Raw genomic sequence first — 23,372 nt, 5'->3', positions numbered from 1 at the left:
TGTGTTACTGATGGTAGCCTTTGTTACTTTGGTCCCAGCTCTCTGCAGGTCATTCACTAGGTCCCCCCGTGTGGTTCTGGGATTTTTGCTCACCATTCTATGATCATTTTGACCCCACAGGGTGAGATCTTGCATGGAGCCCCAGATCCATTTTCTAATAATTGCTCCCACAGTTGATTTCTTCACACCAAGCTGCTTACCTATTGCAGATTCAGGGTTCCCAGCCTGGTGCAGGTCTACAATTTTGTTTCTGGTGTCCTTTGACAGCTCTTTGGTCTTGGCCATAGTGGAGTTTGGAGTGTGACTGTTTGAGGTTGTGGACAGGTGTAAATGGTAAATGGTAAATGGTAAATGGACTGTACTTATATAGCGCCTTTCTAGTCTGTGTGACCACTCAAAGCGCTTTACATGACAAGTCATTCACCCTTTCACACACATTCATACACTGATGGCAGGGGCTACCACGCAGGGTGCCAACCTGCTCATCAGAGGGAATCTAACCATTCATACACATTCATACACCGTTGGCACAGCAACGGGAGCAATTAGGGGTTAAGTGTCTTGCCCAAGGACACATCGACATGTGGACTGGAGGAGCCGGGAATCGAACCACCAATCTTCCAATTGAAGGACGACCGCTCTACCTCCTGAGCCACAGCCGCCCCCCAGGTGTCTTTTATACTAATAACGAGTTCAGACAGCCTGGTTCCATTAATACAGGTAACGAGTGGAGGACAAAGGAGCCTCTTAAAGAAGAAGTTACAGGTCTGTGAGAGCCAGAAATCTTGCTTGTTTGTAGGTGACCAAATACTTATTTTACCAAGGAATTTACCAATTAATTCATTTAAAATCCTACAATGTGATTTCCTGGATTCTTTCCCCCCATTCTGTCTCTCATAGTTGAGGTATACCTATGATGAAAATTACAAGCCTCTCTCATCTTTTTAAGTGGGAGAACTTGCACAATTGGTGGATGACTAAATACTTTTTTGCCCCACTGTAGTTCCCCTACTGTCCCAAGGTAACAACCTCCTATAACTTTCGGGCCACTGCTGGTACTGTATGGATTCAACAATATTATCCTTCTTGAGAACCCATCAATAGCTCCACTGTGCATATACCAAATGGCTTTAATTTGGCATATTAATAAGCAAACCAATAAAATTGGGCCCCTTGCAAAGTATGCTGGTCTGTTCAGTCTTCTTCTTTTTTGGATTTCTGTCCTCTGGGTCAAGACTGGCTAGAATTAGTAAGATATCTTCTTTCTGTACATGCAATCCCCTTCCTTTCTTTTTTTTGTAATCGCACAACGATTACGTGGCGATCGAGGGGTCCTACTCTGCAGTGGAGACACGGCCACTGAGAGGGCAGAGTGAGAGGACAGTCCCTCTAGAAGTTCCTACCCCCTCCTTTTACCAGGAACTCCTGCAGTGGAAACGCGGCTATACATTCACCTTTAGCCATGCAAATCATTGGGGCTCCGCCCTTATGAACTGAATAGTCTCTGCTAAACTGTAAAAATGTATTTTGATGAACAGTCCATTGTTCTTCAGGATTTGTTTTAGGGGTTACAAGCCGAGTACAATCCTGTGTTTTGTGTTCAAAATTTAAAAATGGTCTCTGTATGTCAGCCTTAAGTTAAAGTATAGTTCTATTAACTCCAGTTTATCCATGGGAGGAGGGAGGATGAAGGATGACAACTGATGAAAGGTTAGGGTGGAAGGAGTAGATTCTTCCTAATTCTCACTCAAACATTGCCTGGAGAGTAGTCTAAAATAGCCAGAGTGTCTCTGTAAGACTTACATGAAGGATGGGCTATGCTCAAGCCTCTTCAGAGCAGAAATAAACAGCTTGGAACAGACTTAATGATTGTGGACTAGAACTATCAAATCCTAAAGTTATCATGTAACTACTGTCACTGTATTTCATGAAAAAAAGCAATTCTTACAGTAACATTTAATGTGATTGGAGTAACAGAAAGACAGACAAAGCAGATCTGAGACAGTCTCAAGCAAAAAAGCACCTATCATATTTCCCCAGCATGCTGACAGTATGCTCTCTGCCCAGGTACAAACACTGTACACACTTGAGTTCCTAGGATTAAAGGGAAGCTTATCAGAGGATATAATATATATTGCTGAAAACAAAGCAAAAGTTTTAACCCCAAAAAATGTGATAAACAGCAATTATAAAGCATGTTGCACTATCAGTATGCCTTTGCAATTTCCCCCCATTAATGAATCTTGAGCCAAATTGTCTGCCCAGGAATTGACAGTGACAATGATGATCATCTCGATCCACCAAGTATCCAGATTCAGACAGGATTTATGTGGATTAATCATTTCATATTAACATGTAAAAATATTATATGTTTTTAGGTTGAAAGAGCTTTTTTCTTTTACTCAGGCACTCCCTCCCAGACCAGCCAGCTGATACATTTTGGGTTGAATCGGAAATCCCTAAAGACAGGATGTGGTCAGGGTCATCAACCTCACCTAAGTACCTAACATCATCAACATGCATACTGGGTGTGCTGGGCTCTACATGAATATGAAGACTTCTCCAAGCATGTGGATTGTTACATTCAACTTGGTCTACTGGCTTTGGTCTTGTTTGGACACAGTTTTAGAATATGTTACACCTCTAAAAAGAGGAAGACAATATTTCAGTGAAAAACTGTTCAGCACTTGAGTCAGTGTATTTATGACTGAGGCACAGGCCAAGCACTCCCCCTACAGGCTATGTAAGGAAGTGAAATCACTGACTTTCCATGCTTCCATACAATTCATTCATAATTTGATGGAGTGACAAAATGTCAGTATATTTTCATTTCCTTGTAATTGTGTTTTGTAGTTTTTAAAAACAGAAAAAGAAAATAGAAAAAATATCAAGGAACCTTTTGTAAAATATTGTTTTGCAAACACTTTTACTTTCTTTTTAATCAGACACCTCTCAGGCCAGATGTGGTCAGAGTCATCAAGAGTACCTAATCTAGCTGACCTCTTATTTCAGTTATCCATTTTTGTTGAATGCTGTTATTAGTGTCCATGTTGTTCTTAATAGTGCATTTCTTTAATATTTTGTTGTATGTTTGAAACAGGAAGAGAAACTGTGGAAGGATAATATTGTAATTTTACCTACTCGACAAAAAATAGAAGCTGGTATCATCTTTCACCTATTGAGTTCATTTTTCATTTTGTCTTCTAATGGCCGATAAGTCATTTCATACATTGTATCCAATTTTACTCTGATTCTACTTGAACATGTTATTCCATGGTCATTGATATGCATTTAGGTTCATTTCAGGTGATGTTGTGTACATTTGTGTAGTGTTAAGTGGTTGTTACTCCTTTAGAGTGGTTGTCACTGCTTCGTGTACATGGTGAAGGCCAGATAGTGGATCTCTGTCTGGTTCCTCTATGTATTTTTAGATGCCGACCTTTACTTGTGCTACAGGCTTTATGTACATTAAGTGTAACCATGTGATACATTTGGGATTCAAACCAAACGCTTTAACGGTTTTAAAAATAAAGGGCTTATGGAATACTTTTGCGCATTGAATGTTACCAAAAACTATTTAAAAAATTAATTAATTTTTACAATGATCAATTATATTTGAAGTATACCTTATCATATCAGTTAAGTACCTGTTAGAACACCCACACTAGTCTGTTATGTTTGATAATATTTATTTAACCTCTTTGCTATTCTGGAAGATATTTTATTGATGTATGACATGTATGATTAGCATGCAGTTTCATACCTGCTATTGATTATTTTGGGAGGATCTGATGAGAACATTTTCCACAACAGAAGTGGAAAGCTGTTTTCTTATAAGAAGCTCTCAGAGCAGTTTTTATATCATAGACTGAAAACAGTAAAAATATGAAGAGAATGGGTCTCTGTTTCACTTTTTGACACCCCCGTTTTTTTATCATTTACACAAGAGATGTGGATTTTCTTTAAAGAAGTGCCCAGAACAGTTTTTCACACAGGAACAATAAAAAAAAGACAAATATGAAGAATAAACTTACATTTATCTATCTATGGAAGTTCTTCTAGAATTACTGTTTTTGGTGATTTTGCGTTGAATCTGGTTAGAAAACACTATTTTACACTGTTTTTTGGGGGGAAACTGGAGAAATAAGAAGGGTTTTGAAACATGCTGAAACATTTTCTAAAACCTGTCCTGATCATTGATCCTTCTACACTCCACCCATGTCCAATCCACAGTAATGTAGTAATATAATGAAGTTATTGTGAGATTCATTTACTTCAAAGTTGACTTTTCTCCTAATTTTTAGATTGGAGGAAAAAAATCACAAGATCATTTATCCAATTATTTTTGCAATGAGTGGCACAGCCAAATCATAAACTTCATTAATACAATAATGAATACCATAATAATTAATACAATTCCAACATAAGATACATCTCACACATACTGAATTTAGTCAACAAAGCTGATTTATCACAGTCAGCTAGAGGCTGAGACAAGCATATTGTGATATTTTCAAAGTATAACTATTTCATAAGAAGGATCAATGTTTCATAGTTTTGCTCTAAAATAAGAGACAGAAGTATAATGTCCTCTTTCCTGCTGTAAACAAACATTCAGCATCACTTCCAGGTCTTATCACATTTCCCTTTCCCAAATCTTTCAGCATTCTTTCCACTTCTGTCAGGATCCACCTTTAGTCATCCCAGTCCCACCATGACGCAAACAAAAGCAACATGATTTAATCAGATGTAGTGAAAAAACATTGGAGAAAATTAAAGTTACATTCAGAGTTATGAACAGAACTAAAGCATTTTGTTTTAAACATTTGACAAAAATGATAAAGCATCAAATGTCTCATAACATAAAAGCAGAAAATGATAATCCATACCGATGTTGGATTGTTAGAGTAGTGCAGGAAATCATTTAAAAAAAAACAACAGAATGTCCAGTCTTTAACCAACCCTACTTGACTCATGTCAGTCATCCTACTCTTCTAACAGAGGTGGAGGAGAGAGTTTCAGTAAAGAACTTTCTGTGCCTGGTTGAGCTGTGATTAGAAGTCCTGTCTTGTCATTGCTGTGACTGTGGGACAGCTCTGAAAGGATGGACAGCTGGAAGAAAGAGAGTCATAGTTAGAAACTATTAGAAAAAGTGAGTTGTCTCCCTTCAAAATATAGACACTCACACATTTAAATCATTACAGGAAGTACTGAGGTAAGTGCAGCAGAGTGACAGGAAGGCAGACACTATTGGATGCTGTGGTGGCTTATAGAAAAGGATCATGTAAAGCTGATTCTTAGTTATTAGACTACTACTACATTCAGGTTTCCAGGCTATGACTCTGGTTCTTGGTGTTTATATAAGTATATGTCATGTCATATAATGTAATAGTTCATAAGGAGATATGCTGCAGGTGATTATGCAGCTTCCAGGCCAATATCAACCAGTCAAAAGATTAGAAACATCTTCCCATATCCCATTTGACTGGTACTGTATGTCAGCTGTTGTTTTAATATTTGTTATTTATTGCATATGTGTCCTGCTACTTAAACCTGAATTACATATGTGTGTTGTACTTTGGTTGATGTGCCTGCATTCCCCTCAGTGGAGGAAGAAATGTAAACACATTGTACTTCATGTGCATGATCAGCTGTTTGTGTCCTGAGCCAGTCCCCATGTAGGCGACTCGTTGCCATGGAGGCCATTTCTCTGAACACATGGATTATTGCTAACCTGTCCTGATCAATGTGGTCTATGGCAGAGTTCCATTTCTCCAATAGTGAAACACAAGAGTTAGAAAAAGAACTTTAGCTTACTAAATGTAAACCCTGGTTCTTTGATAACAGATTGAGGTGTATCACCAACACGTCCCTCCTTACACAGACTCAGACAGAAAGAGTTGAGCCTCAAGCACAGTTCCACCAGTGTGTGACTGACATATGTGGTTACACTGGAGCATCCTTAGTTTGCCACAAGAAGTCAAACATAGTGATACACCTCACCCTCTTATCAAAGAACAGGGCAGAACATTGAGTAAAGTTCTCAGACACAGTGTGCATACCCTGGATGGGCCTCTGTATAAACAGCGCAGCTGATTCCAGGACTGCTCCTGCTGAAGGTCTAATGTTGCCTCAACAAACACCTGGACCAGAGGAAATGCAGTCAGAGTACAAATATTAAGCTGAGTACTAAAAGTGCAACTAACAATGAACAGAGCATGAGAACATGTGATACAATAACAGAAATGTAATGGCAGCAGGGTCTCCTTTGGTGGAAAACATCTGAACTAAAATACAGCAGCACTGTTCTTTATATCAGACTCATATTTGGTTATTGATAAAAGTCATACTGGACTCAAGATAATATCACACTTTATGTACTGTGGCAAATAAGTCAATCCATTCTAAATCCAGATCATATTTTCATTTTCTTTTTTATGGGTTTCAGGGCCTGAATTTCAGCGCGGGATTGCGGGTATTGCGCACAATTTAATTGATTCCCGCAAATCCAACACTTATAATGCGGGAAATTCCTACACATATTTACAGCGATGTACATTAATGTTCAACCAACGTCTGTAGCGGTGCTTACTGCAGGACGACTGGTCGGAACCGCTGTGTCAATATAAGAAATACTTATATACAGTCTATGTGTCCGACTGTCTGACTTCGACCCTGAACACACCTGTAGCTCTCTGTACCTCCCGCTAGCATAACACAGAGAAGCTAACAGTGATATTAAGTTTAAGGAAACAAACACAGACCGCTGGTTAAAACATAAATCTACAGAACAGAGCAGAACCTGCTCAGAAAAAAACAGCGGAGTCCGAAAAAACTAATGCAAACAGCGCCATGTGATGTCAACATTAACAATGTTAATCCTCAAACAGGTAACTGTGACGTTACTATAGTAACAAGTTTCAGGCTAACCGGCTCAGAGTATATGAACACAGTGATATTAGCGGCATAATGTGTAAAATGCTGCGGTGCTGCGCGTTTTATCAGCTGATGTTACAAAACGTCCATTTTAAGTCACTCAGATGTTTCTCATTCAGCAGACCTGAAGAGAGAGAGAGATAGGCATTCAACAAAAACGTGATGCTACAGAAGCTGAATATAAGTACTTAACTGTATAATACTATATAACTTGTAATTACTATAAATATAGTTCAGCGAATAAGTTAACTATATAAGATAGACTCACTGGTTTAACCTGTGCAATCTAATAGAATCCAATACAGCAGCTCTGCTATAAATTCTACATTTTTGAAGTTCATTCATTTTTTGACAAGAAGGTAAAAATTCTGCTTTATGTTCATTATTGAGTGATTGTAATGTATTAGGGTGCATTATATTGAATGGTGTTCCTAATATATGTATAAACTTCAACAAAAAAAGCAGAATTTATAGCAGAGCTGTTGTATTGGATTGAATTATATTGCACGTGTTCCTAATGAAGTTGCAGGTGACTGTAGTTCAGAGAATAAAACTACTAAAGTGTATACTAAATAACTATAATATAGTTCAGAGAATACCTTAAATTGAAGGAAAGTGACAAAATACAATCTGCGGTAAGAATAGGACAAGGTACTGCATATAGCCAACAAAGTAAAACCCCCCCTATATGAAGCGTTTAAGGCGGGAATTCCCCCCTATTTAAAAAAAATGAATTTCAGGCCGTGGGTGTGTCCATTGTTTAATAATTCTCACTTCCAGGAAAGAAAGAAATTGGAATTATATTATATAAGTGAAAAGTGGAAGTATGCTTTGATAAAAATCTCCAGCGGAGCCAAAGATAGTTACCTTTTTCCTGTGAGCCTCAGCTCCTGCATCATGATGCACTGATGTAACACAAGTCTAAAACAGAGACAAACAGAGAGGTGAATGTTGTGTCAGGACATTCTGAAGACTGGACTGTAACAGTAACTAAATGATTCTGCTGTCACACATGTGGCATTTTACAAACTTTTACAGATTTGTGTAAACCCTCTCCATATCAGCCTACCCCACTATGATCCATCTTTAATCACTTAAAGCTGTTTGTGTGACCACATCAACACTATTTCAGACATAACTGCTGTAACACATACAGTAACTGATTACAGCATATCATAACTACAACTACACTAAATTTCTACTGTGATGTGAATGTTGTTGACACTAAAATGAATTACTGCCTTTCATTTCTGAAACTTTCTCTCCTAAATTGTGCTCAATGAGGAAGACAAGCAATTATATGAATAGAGATGAAAAAGATGTAGTGCTGATTCTATCTTTTTTTCTCTGTTGACGAAAAGTGATATTAAAATACTGGACAGAGGAATGTGTCTGTAGCATAAAAGACTGAAGCCTTTAAGCGGCTTTAAAAATCACATTAGAAAAACATTTCTCATAGTATGAATGGTGAGTTAGATGTGTTCAATGCATAGTGAGATAAAGCCAGGACATTACTTCATATTATGTTAGACATGGTATAACTATTAATATTATTAATAATTAATACATTTTTCTAATGTGGGAAAAACACAGCATTGGCCTGGGCCTGGGCTGAGATTATTATGAAATGATTAGCTATCTTATTTCCTTTTATGATCTAAGCCTCAGGTTGGCTGGGCTTTGGCAGACTCATGATGAATGAATGTTATTTGTTGCCTTGTTAAGCTCTTGTGCCACTGTGAGACAATTATATTATAATTCATTATATGAAATAAATACAATTAAAAATGTTCACTTTAATTGTTTTATCTTGATGTTGTTTGCGTTACACTCACACAGTGTCACATTTCAGCAATAAAAAGGAAAAAACAACACAAGGAATTAATTCTACTGCTAAGAATTGTGTATATGAAGCCACAGTTCCATGTTTTTTGGGAATGTCCCTCTATTAAACCTTAGTGGCAGGATTGTATGGAGAACATTTTGAGAGTGGAATTTCCATTTCCATTAGACATATTATACCTGGGAAAAGGGAACGGAAGAATGACAAATTCAAGAGACAAATACTTGTCCAGGATCATGTTGGTTGCTCATAGAAAAAGCCATTACTAGGAAGTGGCTGAAGACAGAGGCACCTTAGATGGAAGTCTGGGTTGAGGGAATGAATAGTATTTATATGATAGAAAGGTTGACTTTTTCAGTTAAAAATTGGGTTAACTTTGTATGACCTCTGAGATCAAGTATTGTATGCTATCAACCCTTTGGTTCTTACCACAGATTTTAAATTGTTCATTTGTTCACAAGATTATACATTTTTCTATATCCTCCATCAGAAGAAAGGACTCTGTCAGAAGAGAGTGAAAATAAAGAGAGAGAACCTGGACTTGTCTTTGTTTTCCTCTGTTCTATGGATGACTATGAGATCATGTTTGTTTATGGTTCTTACACTGCTTTGTATGTCTAGAAAACATATACACAAGATGGAATTTGTTAATGGAACTATGTTTTTAGATATCATTACATAAAAACAAGAATTGTGTATATGTCTAATACCTGATGTACCTTATTCCTCTGTGCCATCAACTTCCATCCTTTCATACATTTACCAGATTCTGACTACATTATCTCTAGTGGCTGCTTCTGTCTGAATCTTTAACACACAAACACACAAACCTGTGCCAGAGATGTGCTGCAGCCTCTCTTAGGTTTGGTGGTGGCTCCTCCTCTTCCTCCCTGGCTAGAAGAACACTTGTAGCAGCTCCACCTCTGCTGCAGCTCTGGAGCAAGACCCCACCCATAATCCTTCTGCTGCAGGCACTGGAAGTGGTATGGGTGTCCACAGCTGACAACACACACACACACACACACACACACACACACACACACACACATTAATACCAGTCAAATAATGCTTTTTATAGAGATAAATTGTGTTAAATTAGAGATGCAAGTGTTGAGCCATTTAATTGTTATTTAGAAACCTGTGGATGTAAGGCAAGGCAGTTTTATTTATATAGCGCATTTCATACACAATGGCAACTCAATGTGCTTTACATAAAACAGAAAAACATGTAATTTGAGAAACATTAAAACATACAATTAACCCCACCCCCATAATAAAAACTGGTAGTTTGTTCCAGTTGTGTGCAGCAAAACAGCTAAAAGCTGCTTCATCATGTTTAGTTTGAACTCTGGGCTCAACTATCTGACCTGAGTCAGTAGATCTCAGAGCTCTACTGGGTTTATATTCTACTAACATGTCATTTATGTATTCTGGACCTAAACCATTCAGTGATTTGTAGACCAGCAGCATAACTTTAAAATCTATTCTATAGCTGACTGGGAGCCAGTGTAAAGACTTTAGAACTGGAGTAATGTGCTCTGATCTCTTTGTTCTGGTTAAAACTCGAGCTGCAGCGTTCTGAATGAGCTGCAGCTGTTTAATGCTTTTTTGTGGGAGTCCAGTCAGAAGACCGTTACAGTAGTCGAGTCTACTTGAGATGAAAGCATGAATCAACTTCTCCTGGTCTGTTTGAGACATAAAACCCTTCACTCTGGATATGTTCTTAAGCTTATAGAAGGCTGTTTTGGTGATTGATATGATATGACTGCTGAAGGTCAAATCTGAGTCTATCAGCACGCCAAGGTTTCGGACTTGGTCCCTAGTTTTTAGAGAGAGTGACTCGAGATGTTTACTGACAGCAATCCTCTTCTCTTTATTGCCAAAAACAATGACCTCAGTTTTGTCCTGATTTAATTGAAGAAAATTTTGGTTCATCCAATTAGTTACTTGCTCTAAACAGTGACACAATGACTGTATTGGACTGTAGTCATCTGGGGACAGTGCCAGGTATATCTGTGTGTCATCTGCATAACTGTGATAGTCTACATTAGAGTTCTGCAGAATTTGACCCAAGGGCAGCATATATAGACTGAACAGAAGGGGTCCAAGAACTGACCCCTGAGGAACTCCACATGTCATAGCCACTCGATCAGATTCATAATTTCCAATGGTCACAAAATAACTCCAAGTAGGACCTGAACCAGTCTAGGACTGTTCCGCTGAGTCCTGCCCACAGTATACTGTGATCCACAGTGTCAAACGCAGCACTGAGATCCAACAGGACCAGAACTGACACCTTGCCTGAGTCAGTGTTCAATCTTATGTCATTTAACACTCTAATAAGAGCTGTTTCTGTCCTGTGGTGAGGTCGGAAGCCTGATTGAAATTTGTCAGAAAGGCCACTTGAGTTCAAGAAATTGCTGAGTTGATTAAAAACCACTTTCTCAATGATCTTGGCTATAAAAGGAAGATTTGAGATAGGTCTGTAGTTGGTTAACATGGAAGCATCCATCTCTTTTTTGAGAGTGGCTTAATGGCAGCTACTTTTAGGAGTTTAGGAAACACCTGATTTAAGTGAGCTATTTATTACTTGTCGCAAATCTGTTTGGACAGAGTTCACAATAGTTTTTAAAAAATCTGATGGCATTGTGTCAAGACAGCATGTTGATGGTTTTAGATGCTGCACTGTTTCCTCTATGGTTTTTTGGTCAACTGTTTTAAATTCTGACATCGCAGTTGAGTTATTCCTGGGAGGTCTTAGGGATTGCATCATTTTATTGTTTTGTTGATTTGTGTTGATATTTGTACTGGCAGCTGTTATGCAAATGTCAACTATTACTTAAATGCATGTTCACATTTCTCTCACCTCTTTACATGTGCAATGTCCAGAAATGATTTACATTATTTATTCAGTTATATAGTTTGTAGCATCAAAAAAATCAGCATAAAAGGGGGGCATAAATAAAGGTTAAAGTAATTGATAATGCACAGATAAGTAACACGATAATAAATAAATAATAAAAATAAAAGTAATAAGGATAATAATAATGTTCAGGTAATTTGCATTTGTCCATCTAACTCTAGCACTTGTACTGTTCATCCGGTGAGTGTATGTGTGTTCAATGTATTTTATTTGTGTTTTTAACAGAGCCAAGTTCAATAAATGACAATAAAAGGAATCTTGAATCTTGAAAACACACATTTTTAAACTGTTCACATTACAAGTGCACTAACTGCACATGTGCCAAAAGAGTAAACAGAATACATCATAACATTCCCTCTTTCATTTTTTAAATTGACCATTAAACACTCTTCCACACTCTTCACTATTCAATGTGACAGGAAGTTAGCAGGAAATGTTGAAACATTCTTTGTGTGTGTTACCTGAACACAATGATCTCATCAGCTGAGTCCTGCCTCCTCTTGTACTGCTGGAGGCAGATGTTACAGTAGTCTTGTCGTGGGTGGAGTCCTCTTGTCACAGCAGCACGCAGGTGAGCCAGGGACCAGTGGAGATCATGGTTCAACAGATTGGTGGTTGTTTCAAGTAAAGTCTAAAACACAAAAGACAGCATTACATCATGTGAATTACAACTATATTGATTGACCAAAAGAGAAAAGTAATCAATATTATTAAAGGTTGAATATGTAGAATATTTATTAAAAGCTATATATTTTTTTTAAATAATACACCCACGGGGCGTTTTGAGGGGTACAGAATGAAAGTATTGCTTTTCCATAAAAAAAATGTTTTTGTCTGAATTAATATTTTTAAAAATTGTTGACGGGTTCGACAATGACGTTCTGTGTACATTGTACCAGCCAATTAGCAGCCTGAATTGCGGGTTGCCAGGGTTGTCTGTTGTTCCAGCGCAGCTACTGTAGGCTGGCACTGGGTGAAACACAGCCACAGAGGCGGTCCTGGCTAGTTTTGCGCCCTGGGCGGACCAACCACCCCCCCCCAAACACATGCACAATATTGAACTATTTATGTTATTTTATTAGGGCCCGAGCGCTGACCAGCGCGAAGCCCTATTGTATCTGTCAAGATTATTATTAGGGCCCGAGCGCTGACCAGCGCGAAGCCCTATTGTATCTGTCCGGATTATTATTAGGGCCCGAGCGCTGACCAGCGCGAAGCCCTATTGTTTTTGTCCGGATTATTAGGGCCCAAGCGCTATACAGTGCGAAGGCCCTATTGTAATCGTAGAAATTATTATTAGGGCCCGAGCGCTGACCAGCGCGAAGCCCTATTGTATCTGTCCGGATTATTCTTCATCATCTTTTTCTTCTTGCACGACGCCCTTTTTTCCCCCCTGAACGTGCCCCGAAATTTTTTATGGTTTGCATAAATGGGCGAGGGTTAGGGTTAGTTACAGTTTTCTGGAGCAAAGGATGCCTCCACGGTAACGAAACTCAACACACACGTCTGGAGTGGGGTCATTTAACATCCTATATACTTCAATGGGATGGACGTGACTAAACGGCTCAATAGCGCCCCCTTGAATATTTCAAAATTGAACCTCAGCCTTCCCGATTGACATAGAAGAATGAAATTCGGTAGGTTTATGTATCATCTCCAGACGCACAAAAACACCATTTGGACCCATACACTAAGTCCAACAGGAAGTCGGCCATCTTGGAAAAATGCTCAATTGTGTTGAGTTTTTTGATGATTTCAAGGCCACATATTTTAACGAACTAGTCCTAGGGATTTCATCCCATCCACTTCAAATTCACACAGAGTCATCTTGAGACATTGGAGATGAAAAGTTATCAAAAGCTTTTTCGCCCGCCATTCCTGGTTGCCGTGGTGAAGTGGCGAATTTCGATGCTTCGCCATGAAATTTCAAACCCTCACAACTTGACTCCACATGGTCTGAGCTTTTCCAAATTTAATATGCTTGTTCAGTGTCCCGGTCTGAACACATGTACAGTCTGATATTTAGTGATAGTCATAGCGCCACCTACTGGCAACAGGAAGTCACTTGCTTCATTCTTTCACTAATTACTCCCATAATCTTAAGTATTTACACCTGAAATTGAATCAGCTAAGACATAACGCCAGTTATCAAAATCTTTTTTATGACTTCTTCCTGTTGGGCGTGGCTGTGCGGACAATTTCGATGCTTCGCCATTAGGCAGGAAGTCCTTATAACTCCTACAGACATTGTCCTGTCTACACCAAATTCATCACGCATGTAGAGGGTCCCGCCCTGAACACATCTATGCATCAATACTGTGTCAAATACACAGCGCCACCTACTGGACACAGGAAGTCAGCCTCATATGACAAACATTATCCGATTTACATGAAATTTACAGGATGTGTTCTCCACATCACACACTGCAACATGACATGTAATTGGTGAGTGATATCTAGCGCCACCTACTGGACACATGCAATGTGACTTAGCCCCATCACACAGTGTTCATTACAAGCCCCGGTGCCAAGACGTCTACGTGCCCGCTGTGTCTGCCATGTGACTGCAGCATGCACCGACATGCGCGTACAAGGAGGTGCATGGGGGCGCGAGGGCCCGTTCATCACTGCTTGCAGTTTTAATTAGGGCCCGAGCGCTGACCAGCGCAAAGCCCTATTGTTTTTGCCATGATTCTTCTCTTTATTTTTCTTCTGACAAAGTAACGGCCTTTTTGCCCCCCTGAACGTGCCTTAAAAGTCACCAAAGTTGGCATGCAAGCCAGACCCGGCGAAAAATTTGATATTTTATGGTTTGCATAAACGGGCGTGCTAAAAAGGCTCTCTAGCGCCACCTGCAAAATTAAGAACATCGATCCCGTCGCGACAGATTGACATAGAGAAACGAAACTTGGTACACATGTTCATCACGTCAAGACGCACAAAAAAGTCAGTGGGGCCCATGACGTCACTCCAACAGGAAGTCGGCCATTTTGAATCAAATTATTGATTTTAATGCCGAATTTGGCATCATATTTGAGCGAACTAGTCCTAGAGATTTCATCCCATCCACTTCAAATCCACACAGAGTCATCTTGAGACATTGGAGATGAAAAGTTATCAAAAGGTTTTTGGCCCGTCATTCCTGGTTGCTGTGGTGATGCGGCGAATTTCGATACTTCGCCATGAAATTTCAAACCCTCATAACTTGACTCCACATGGTCTGAGCTTTTCCAAATTTCATATGCTTATTCAGTGTCCTGGTCTAAACACATGTACAGTCTCATATTTAGTGAAAGTCATAGCGCCACATAGTGGCGACAGGAAGTGACTTGCTTCATTCATTTACTAATTACTCCCATAATCTTAAATATTTACACCTGAAATTGACTCAGCTGAGACATAAGACCTTGGTGATGCTACATTCTGCAACTCATGACCCATCATCAAATACCGTTGCCATGACAACCCCTTCAACGCCATGAAAATACGATTACAGTTTTCAGGGGCAAAGGATGCCTCCACGGTAACGAAAGTCAACACACATGTCTGGAGTGCGTTTATTTAACATCCTATATACTTCAATGGGATGGGCGTGACTAAATGGCTCAATAGCGCCCCCTTGAATATTTCAAAATTGAACCTCCGCCTTCCTGATTGACATAGAAGAATGAAACTCGGTAGGTTTATGTATCATCTCCAGACGCACAAAAACGCCATTTGGACCCATACCCTAAGTCCAACAGGAAGTCGGCCATCTTGGGAAAAATGCTATATTTTGCTGAGTTTTTTGGTCATTTCCAGGCCTCATATTTGAACGCACTAGTCCTAGAGTTTTCATCCCATCCACTTCAAATTCGCTCAGAGTCATCTTGAGACATTAGAGATGACAAGTTATCAAAAGCTTTTTCGCCCGTCATTCCTGGTTGCCGTGGTGACGCGGCGAATTTCGATGCCTCGCCATGAAATTTCAAACCCTCATAACTTGACTCCACATGGTCTGAGCTTTTCCAAATTCACCAAAGCAAGCCAGACTCGGCGAAAAATTTGATATTTTATGGTTTTTGTAAATGGGCGTGGCAAAATGGCTCTGTAGCGCCCCCTTGAGAAATGAAAAACATCCATCCCCTCGCCACAGATTGACATAGAGAAACGAAGCTTGGTACACATGTTCATCATGTCAAGACGCACAAAAAACGTCAGGTGCCCATGACGTCACTCCAACAGGAAGTCGGCTATTTTGAATCAAATTATTGATTTTCATGCCGATTGTGGCATCATATTTGAACGAACTAGTCCTAGAGTTTTCATCCCATCCACTTCAAATTCACACAGAGTCATCTTGAGACATTGGAGATGAAAAGTTATCAAAAGCTTTTTCGTTCGTCATTCCTGGTTGCCGTGGTGACACGGCGAATTTCGATGCTTCGCCATGAAATTTCAAACCCTCATAACTTGACTCCACATGGTCTGAGCTTTTCCAAATTTAATATGCTTGTTCAGTGTCCTGGTCTGAACACATGTACAGTCTCATATTTAGTGACAGTCATAGCGCCACCTACTGGTAACAGTAAGTAACTTGCTTCATTCGTTGACTAATTACTCCCATAATCTTAAGTATTTACACCTGAAATTAACTCAGCTGAGACATAAGACCTTGGTGATGCTACATTCTGCGACCGAGCCGCAGCCCGACATGCGTGGGGGCGCGAGGGCCCGTTCATCACTGCTTGCAGTTTTAATTAGGGCCCGAGCGCTGACCAGCGCGAAGCCCTATTCTATCTGTCCGGATTATTATTAGGGCCCGAGCGCTGACCAGCGCGAAGCCCTATTGTTTTTGCCATGATTATTAGGGCCCGAGCGCTGACCAGCGCGAAGCCCTATTGTTTTTGCCATGATTATTATTAGGGCCCGAGCGCTGACCAGCGCGAAGCCCTATTGTTTTTGTCCGGATTATTATTATTATTATTAGGGCCCGAGCGCTGACCAGCGCGAAGCCCTATTGTTTTTGCCATGATTATTATTAGGGCCCGAGCGCTGACCAGCGCGAAGCCCTATTGTATCTGTCCGGATTATTATTAGGGCCCGAGCGCTGACCAGCGCGAAGCCCTATTGTTTTTGCCATGATTATTATTTTTTTTTTTCTCTCCCAATGACGGCCTTTTTGCCCCCCTGAACGTGCCTTAAAAGTCACCAAAGTTTGCACGCAAGCCAGACCCGGCGAAAATTTTGATATTTCATGGTTTGCATAAATGGGCGTGCCAAAATGGCTCTCTAGCGCCCCCTGCAAAATCTATAAAATCGAGCCCCTCGAGACAGATTGACATAGAGAAACGAAATTTGGTACACATGTTCATCATGCCAAGACGCACCAAAAAGTCTCTTGGACACATACCCTAACTCCAACAGGAAGTCGGCCATTTTGAATGAAATTATTGATTTTAATGCCAAATTTGGCATCATATTTGAGCGAACTAGTCCTAGAGATTCATCCCATCCACTTCAAATTCACACAGAGTCATCTTGACACATTGGAGATGAAAAGTTATCAAAAGCTTTTTCCCTCGTCATTCCTGGTTGCCGTGGTGACGCGGCGAATTTCGATGCTTCGCCATGAAATTTCAAACCCTCATAACTTGACTCCACATGGTCTGAGCTTTTCCAAATTTAATATGCTTGTTCAGCATCCTGGTCTGAACACATGTACAGTCTCATATTTAGTGACAGTCATAGCGCCACCTACTGGCAACAGGAAGTCACTTGCGTCATTTGTTCATGAATTATTCCCATAATCTTAAGTATTTCCACCTGAAATTGACTCAGCTGAGACATAAGACCTTGGTGATGCTACATTCTGCAAGTCATGACCCATCATCAAATCCTGTTGCCATGACAACCCATTCAACGCCATGAAAATACGATTACAGTTTTTAGGTGCAAAGGATGCCTCCACGGTAACGAAACTCGACACACACGTCTGGAGTGGGGTCATTTAACATCCTATATACTTCAATGGGATGGGCGTGACTAAACGGCTCAATAGCGCCCCCTTGAATATTTCAAAATTGAACCTCAGCCTTCCCGATTTACATAGAAGAATGAAATTCGGTAGGTTTATGTATCATCTCCAGACGCACAAAAACGCCATTTGGACCCATACCCTAAGTCCAACAGGAAGTCGGCCATCTTGGGAAAAATTCTATATTTTGCTGAGTTTTTTGGTCATTTCCAGGCCTCATATTTGAACGCACTAGTCCCAGAGATTTCATCCCATCCACTTCAAATTCACACAGAATCATCTTGAGACATTGGAGATGAAAAGTTATCAAAAGCTTTTACCCCCGCCATTCCTGGTTGCCGTGGTGAAGCGGCGAATTTCGATGCTTCCCCATGAAATTTCAAACCCTCATAACTTGACTCCACATGGTCTGAGCTTTTCCAAATTTCAGATGCTTGTTCAGCGTCCCGGTCTGAACACATGTACAGTCTCATATTTAGTGATAGTCATAGCGCCACGTACTGGCAACAGGAAGTCACTTGCTTCAGTCTTTTACTGATTACTCCCATAATCTTAAGTATTTATACCTGAAATTAACTCAGCTGAGACATAAGACCTTGGTGATGCTACATTCTGCGACCGAGCCGCAGCCCGACATGCGTGGGGGCGCGAGGGCCCGTTCATCACTGCTTGCAGTTTTAATTACATATGTTATTAAATACAAAAATTAACAAGAGTAGAGAAAGAAATTAAGATAAATAAATGACATGTAGTATGTTAACACCAATGTAAATTGCACAAATCCTTCACCACACAAAAATAAGGTGAATAAATGAAATATGGTATGTAAAACTTTTTTTTTTTTTGCATTTTATTTATTTATTGCATTTTCACATAACCCAATAGCTTACATGTAGCTATAACGGGTCTGTATTAATTTTATAAATGTATTACTATTTATTTGGAAGCAGCAGTTTGTGTTGTGTGGCCTAGGATCATCACAGGTCAGTCTATCTCCCCTGATGGTTCACTGAGTTTTTAGCGCAATAATAGTGCTACTGTTGAACTCGCCAGGTTCTTAGCTTTCATATGAGATGCTATTTGTTTGTGTACCAAGTATCAAAACGGTAGCAATGGAAATGTGGAGAGTGGGTTGACTTTCTGACACTATTCGGATTTTGATATTTGATCATTAATATGCTTGGTGTTTGAGCTGTGTTTGGTGTGTGTAAAAATGACGTGCTTGTAGTGGAGTTTCTCCTATTTAATTTGATGTGCAGTATGACTGTATTGCTACATAATTAGGGCAGCGTTTTATGCCTTTTTCTGCCGAGACTCTCACGGTCTCCTAATTGGGGGACCTGGGAGTTAAACAGGTTTAACTGCTACTCCCACTGCCGTTACAATGTAATGTACCTCGGTGGTTTCAAGTTAGTTACAGCGAGGGTATGTTCGCTTCCTGTTTTCAAAATAAAAGCACCAACTCTATCGTTATGGTTTTCTTAATAATAAAAGGCAAAGGGTGTTTTATTTTGTGAAAATGACCGGAAGTGCGTTACTCTCTACGGCTAACTTGAGTGGCTCCGAATTCTCAGGAACAAAACTTTAAGCAGGTGTTATTTGGACAAATTAGCGTCACATTGTGGATCTAAAGGGCTACTTTCTCGCCTAAACAGGTTAGAAATGTGGATAAAGTGGTATATTTACAGAGTTAGAGCTAAAATAAAATCCGCTTCAGCCTGCTGATTTCAGCTTGGGTAGGAACGAAATGCATTGTGGGTTATCGTGTAGTTTACTGACTGGTCTGCTCACGCCGATCAGGCTACAGAAACAAGCAATCATTTTGAGTTGGGAGCTAGCTAGCTAATCGATTACACACCACTCAAAGAAAGACTTTCAGTTGAAGACTGGCTAACGTTAAATACTGTTATAAAATTAATTGGTCGAAATTAGTCGTTACCCCGTATGATTCATCACTTGACATGGCGCAGGCTGATCGATTGACATACTCGGGAACGAACCTGGCAACCCGACTGCTGGAATTATTTTTGGTTGTTGCGACTATGATCTCGAGACACTAGATGGCGGTGTTCTGCTCATTCTCCATATTCAACCTTTAACAGTATAATGTTATAAATGTTCAGACAAACACACACACACACACACACACACACACACACACAAACACAGTGCTTTACCTGTTCATAGTTAAAAGTGTCCAGCATGCCCAGAATGAGGCCTTGGATTTCTGCCAGTTTTCCTCTCCCATAGACTGGATCCTGAGTGACACAAGTATCACATGTCATGAGTACACAATCACTAGTCACATTTCATTGGAACCATCGTTTTAATATTTTCTCCTCATTTTATATATTTGCATTGCTCCATAATATAGCTAAAAGCATTACCAGTCGTAATTAGAGCAACACAGAACTAGTGTAATTAACTGTGTTTTTATGAGACTGTGACTATTTGATACCCAGAAGAATCACTTTAACCCTTACATACTGTTCATATTCTAACTCTACACCAAGTCACATTCATAAATTCACCATCAGTCATTAATAAATGTTTGATTAATCCTACTGTTTGATTCATCTTGCAGAAAAAGTCAATCACATCAATATTTTATGGTCCAGGGCAACATTTTATAAAATATGAAGAATACACCATGTTTGAATGCTGATTTTGGATGGGTCAATTTGACTCTGAACAGTATGTAAGGGAGTCACGGAAGACTGAGAAATCATATGTTAAAAAACACAGTCATACACACCTGCAGTATTCTCTGGATGATGGCAGGCAGTGAAATAAAGCTGCTCATACTGTTCAGGACTTTCATTGTCAGCTCCTTCAACACTGAGACATAAACAGACATGATATCATCTTAATCAACAGCATCATCATCATCATCATTAATAGCATTCCAACAGAACTTAAGTCTGTCATACTGTGTGTGTGTGTGTGTTTGTGTGTGTGTGTGTGTGTGTGTGTGCGTGCGCGTGTGTGTACCCTCAGAGGTGTGTTTGGTATTGAGCCCCTTCACTTGTTTTTGAGGAGCCATCATGGTCTCTAGTAGGGGAAACCATAGTCCCTGTCAGAAAAAAAAGAGAGAGAGAGAGAGGTGTAGCACTATTTTGAAATGACTGTACATGCAGAGGAGCTCAGCACATGCACATGTTTGTGATGAGGAGTAATCAAAACACCATTAGTTTGTGTGGCAGTGCTACTTGAAACAGTTCTACTCCACACTGGTATGTTCATCCGTCTGTTGGTGTAAAAGACTCTATGTCAAATCTGTCACAAAGACTTTCAACATCAGAAGCTTGTATAAACTGTGATAAACATTAAAAACATACTGATGCATACATTTAAGTCCTTAAAGAAACTATCTTAAAGACAGTGTAAAGTGAATTCAAACATTTTCTTCTAAACACATTAAATAGGTCATAAATGTATTTCTAAAAAAGGTGTAAAAAGCATTTCATTTAGATTTGAATTGTGGAGCTAGGCTTCACAAACTGTGTTTCAAGATTTCTGTGTTCAGGATTTAGTGGGCGGGTCTGAAAATCATTAGCATAAACCCGCCCTGCTGCTGTAGAGATATAAATACATTCAGCACACACTACTACTACTACAGTCTACAGTTAGCCAGTTAGCTGAGTTAGTCCCTGAGTTAGCAGCAGAAAGTTCTCAAACCTAAACTCCATGTTTCTGGTAGAGGTGGTGACTTTGATTGACAGGTGACACTTGGTAGGGCGCGGGGTTTCAGCAGACTCGGTGGGCACTCCCACAGTGTTTGGTAGCAGAGAAAGAGGCTGAGTTTTACACAACTTTGAAGCCTAATTTCATATATTTGGCGATTTTTTTAATCATTCAAATTTGCCAGGGTGGTTAACAACACACTTTTCTGTAGGGTTAGGGTTAGGGTTAGGTATGTCAAACTCAGAACAAATATTTATTCTTACTTTACACGGACTTTAAATACAGACATGAATAATAATGTGTTTTGGGGCACAATAGTAGGTTTTTAACAGAGGTGAAGATTTTAGTTCCTAAAACACAGCTGGTCATGTTTTCTTCCCCTGAAAAATAAGAAACCTGAAGAACTTGTGCTGCTTGACATAATAAGATATAAGATGAGATATTCCTTTATTAGTCCCATGCTGATTGCAGCAGCACAGTTGACTGTAAAAAAATGCATCAATAAAAAGAATAAAGAACAATAAAAAAAATCAACAGTAGTAAAAATACAGTGTTCTATATATAGAAAAGTAAATACGTAATTTAAAAGACATTACTGCAAGCTTCTGTATCACAGCTGCCAGAGGCATGCTGGTTGGCTGTCAGAGGTTTAAATAATAATGAATGAATAATTCATGTATGTACGTAAATGAGGCACATCAATTCAATTTTCAGTTTTATGTATATAGTGCTGAGGGGACTTTTCACATAGAGCAGGTCTCCACTATACTCTTTATCATCTATTGTCTCTGCTGCTGTTCGACAACTGTTGTATTTTTAATCATCAAGTTTTTATGTTCACGTATCAGTATGTTTTTAATGTCTAATGTAGGGTTAATTGTAGTTTGTTAATCACACTGCAGACAAACTGCCATGAGACAGATTTGATCTGGAATCATGAAAAAAGAAAAACAGGCAGACAAACATTCCACATTCTGCTGTTATTATTGCATGATTTCTCTTACTATTGCACATATAAAGTGTTATTGTTACTGTACAAAAATCAATTAGATCAGTTATGTCTCTTGCATTGAAACTGTTTTTTAATCTGTCTCAATTACAATTATAAAAACACACACATAACACTATAATTACAGAGCTTTTTCTTTACATTATTTTAAAACATAGTTCATTTGGTGGTGTAGACTCGTAGCTGTCACGTGTACATATGTTGATAAAAAAAAACATAAAAGATGAACATACATGAATGGGATGTGGGAGTAACACACGCACACTCAAACACACAAACACACAGACTGAAATTACCTCTCTCTGTGGCTGGTCGAGGTTTTGAGAGCTTTGATGACACAAGACAATGATATAATTGAGTGAATCCTCTACACTCGTCAGTGTTGATTTACTCCCTTTCTCCTCCTCTTCCTCTTGTGTTCCAAGCCCTCCTTCACTTTCTCTGTTCGCCTCAGCAGTGAGGAGACACAGCTTTTCCTTTAACGTCTGGAGAAAGTATAAAGGCGCATTAGTGACAATAAGTCATATATTTAGTGGGTGCATATATTTACTGTTTTTTAATAGTTTATAATTGAGTATTTCCATCTATGCCACTACTGAAAATGATGACCATATGCACACCAACTTCATATATATCAGACACTACTACTGTCAAATTTGTAAATAGTGAATTATTCACAAATTTAAAGATATTAACTGAAATAAATGAATGAATTATCACTCTCTGAGATTGTGTAGACACCTCCAACAACACAGTAAAAGCTCCATGAACATCTCCCTTCTGCTCCAGCAGGTAGGCTGTAGCCTCGCTCTGGTGGTATTTCTGTGTTATCTAAAGGGACAAAGAATGGATAAAGAAAGACAGTTAGAAACACATGGGTAACACTTTATTTTAACCCCTCTTGCTAGGTTAACTTGCTGCTGGAGCCCAAGGGCCCAGAAAGGCCCTGTCTCTTAGTTTA

The 23,372-nt window shown here is 39.4% G+C and overlaps 1 protein-coding gene across 1 annotated transcript in view; it reads right to left on the bottom strand.

The window, feature by feature from the left end:
• Nucleotides 1-4,236: 4,236 nt before the first annotated feature.
• Nucleotides 4,237-23,372, bottom strand: part of vps8 (VPS8 subunit of CORVET complex) — a 63,210-nt gene continuing 44,074 nt past the window's right edge. Inside the window, exons 36-45 of the mRNA XM_053332946.1 lie at nt 23,153-23,242; nt 22,708-22,896; nt 20,710-20,791; nt 20,474-20,556; nt 19,896-19,976; nt 12,164-12,333; nt 9,610-9,778; nt 7,804-7,857; nt 6,063-6,143; nt 4,237-5,112 (exon numbers count right to left, since the gene is read on the bottom strand). Coding sequence (XP_053188921.1) covers nt 4,987-5,112; nt 6,063-6,143; nt 7,804-7,857; nt 9,610-9,778; nt 12,164-12,333; nt 19,896-19,976; nt 20,474-20,556; nt 20,710-20,791; nt 22,708-22,896; nt 23,153-23,242 — 1,125 coding nt within the window. The 3' untranslated portion in view covers nt 4,237-4,986. The remainder of the gene's footprint in view (nt 5,113-6,062; nt 6,144-7,803; nt 7,858-9,609; nt 9,779-12,163; nt 12,334-19,895; nt 19,977-20,473; nt 20,557-20,709; nt 20,792-22,707; nt 22,897-23,152; nt 23,243-23,372) is intronic.

Source organism: Scomber japonicus, chromosome 14 (genome assembly GCF_027409825.1).
Source record: "Scomber japonicus isolate fScoJap1 chromosome 14, fScoJap1.pri, whole genome shotgun sequence".
NCBI lineage: Eukaryota > Metazoa > Chordata > Actinopteri > Scombriformes > Scombridae > Scomber > Scomber japonicus.
Note: the sequence above shows the minus strand (reverse complement) of the source record. Positions and strands in the feature narration are given on the sequence as shown.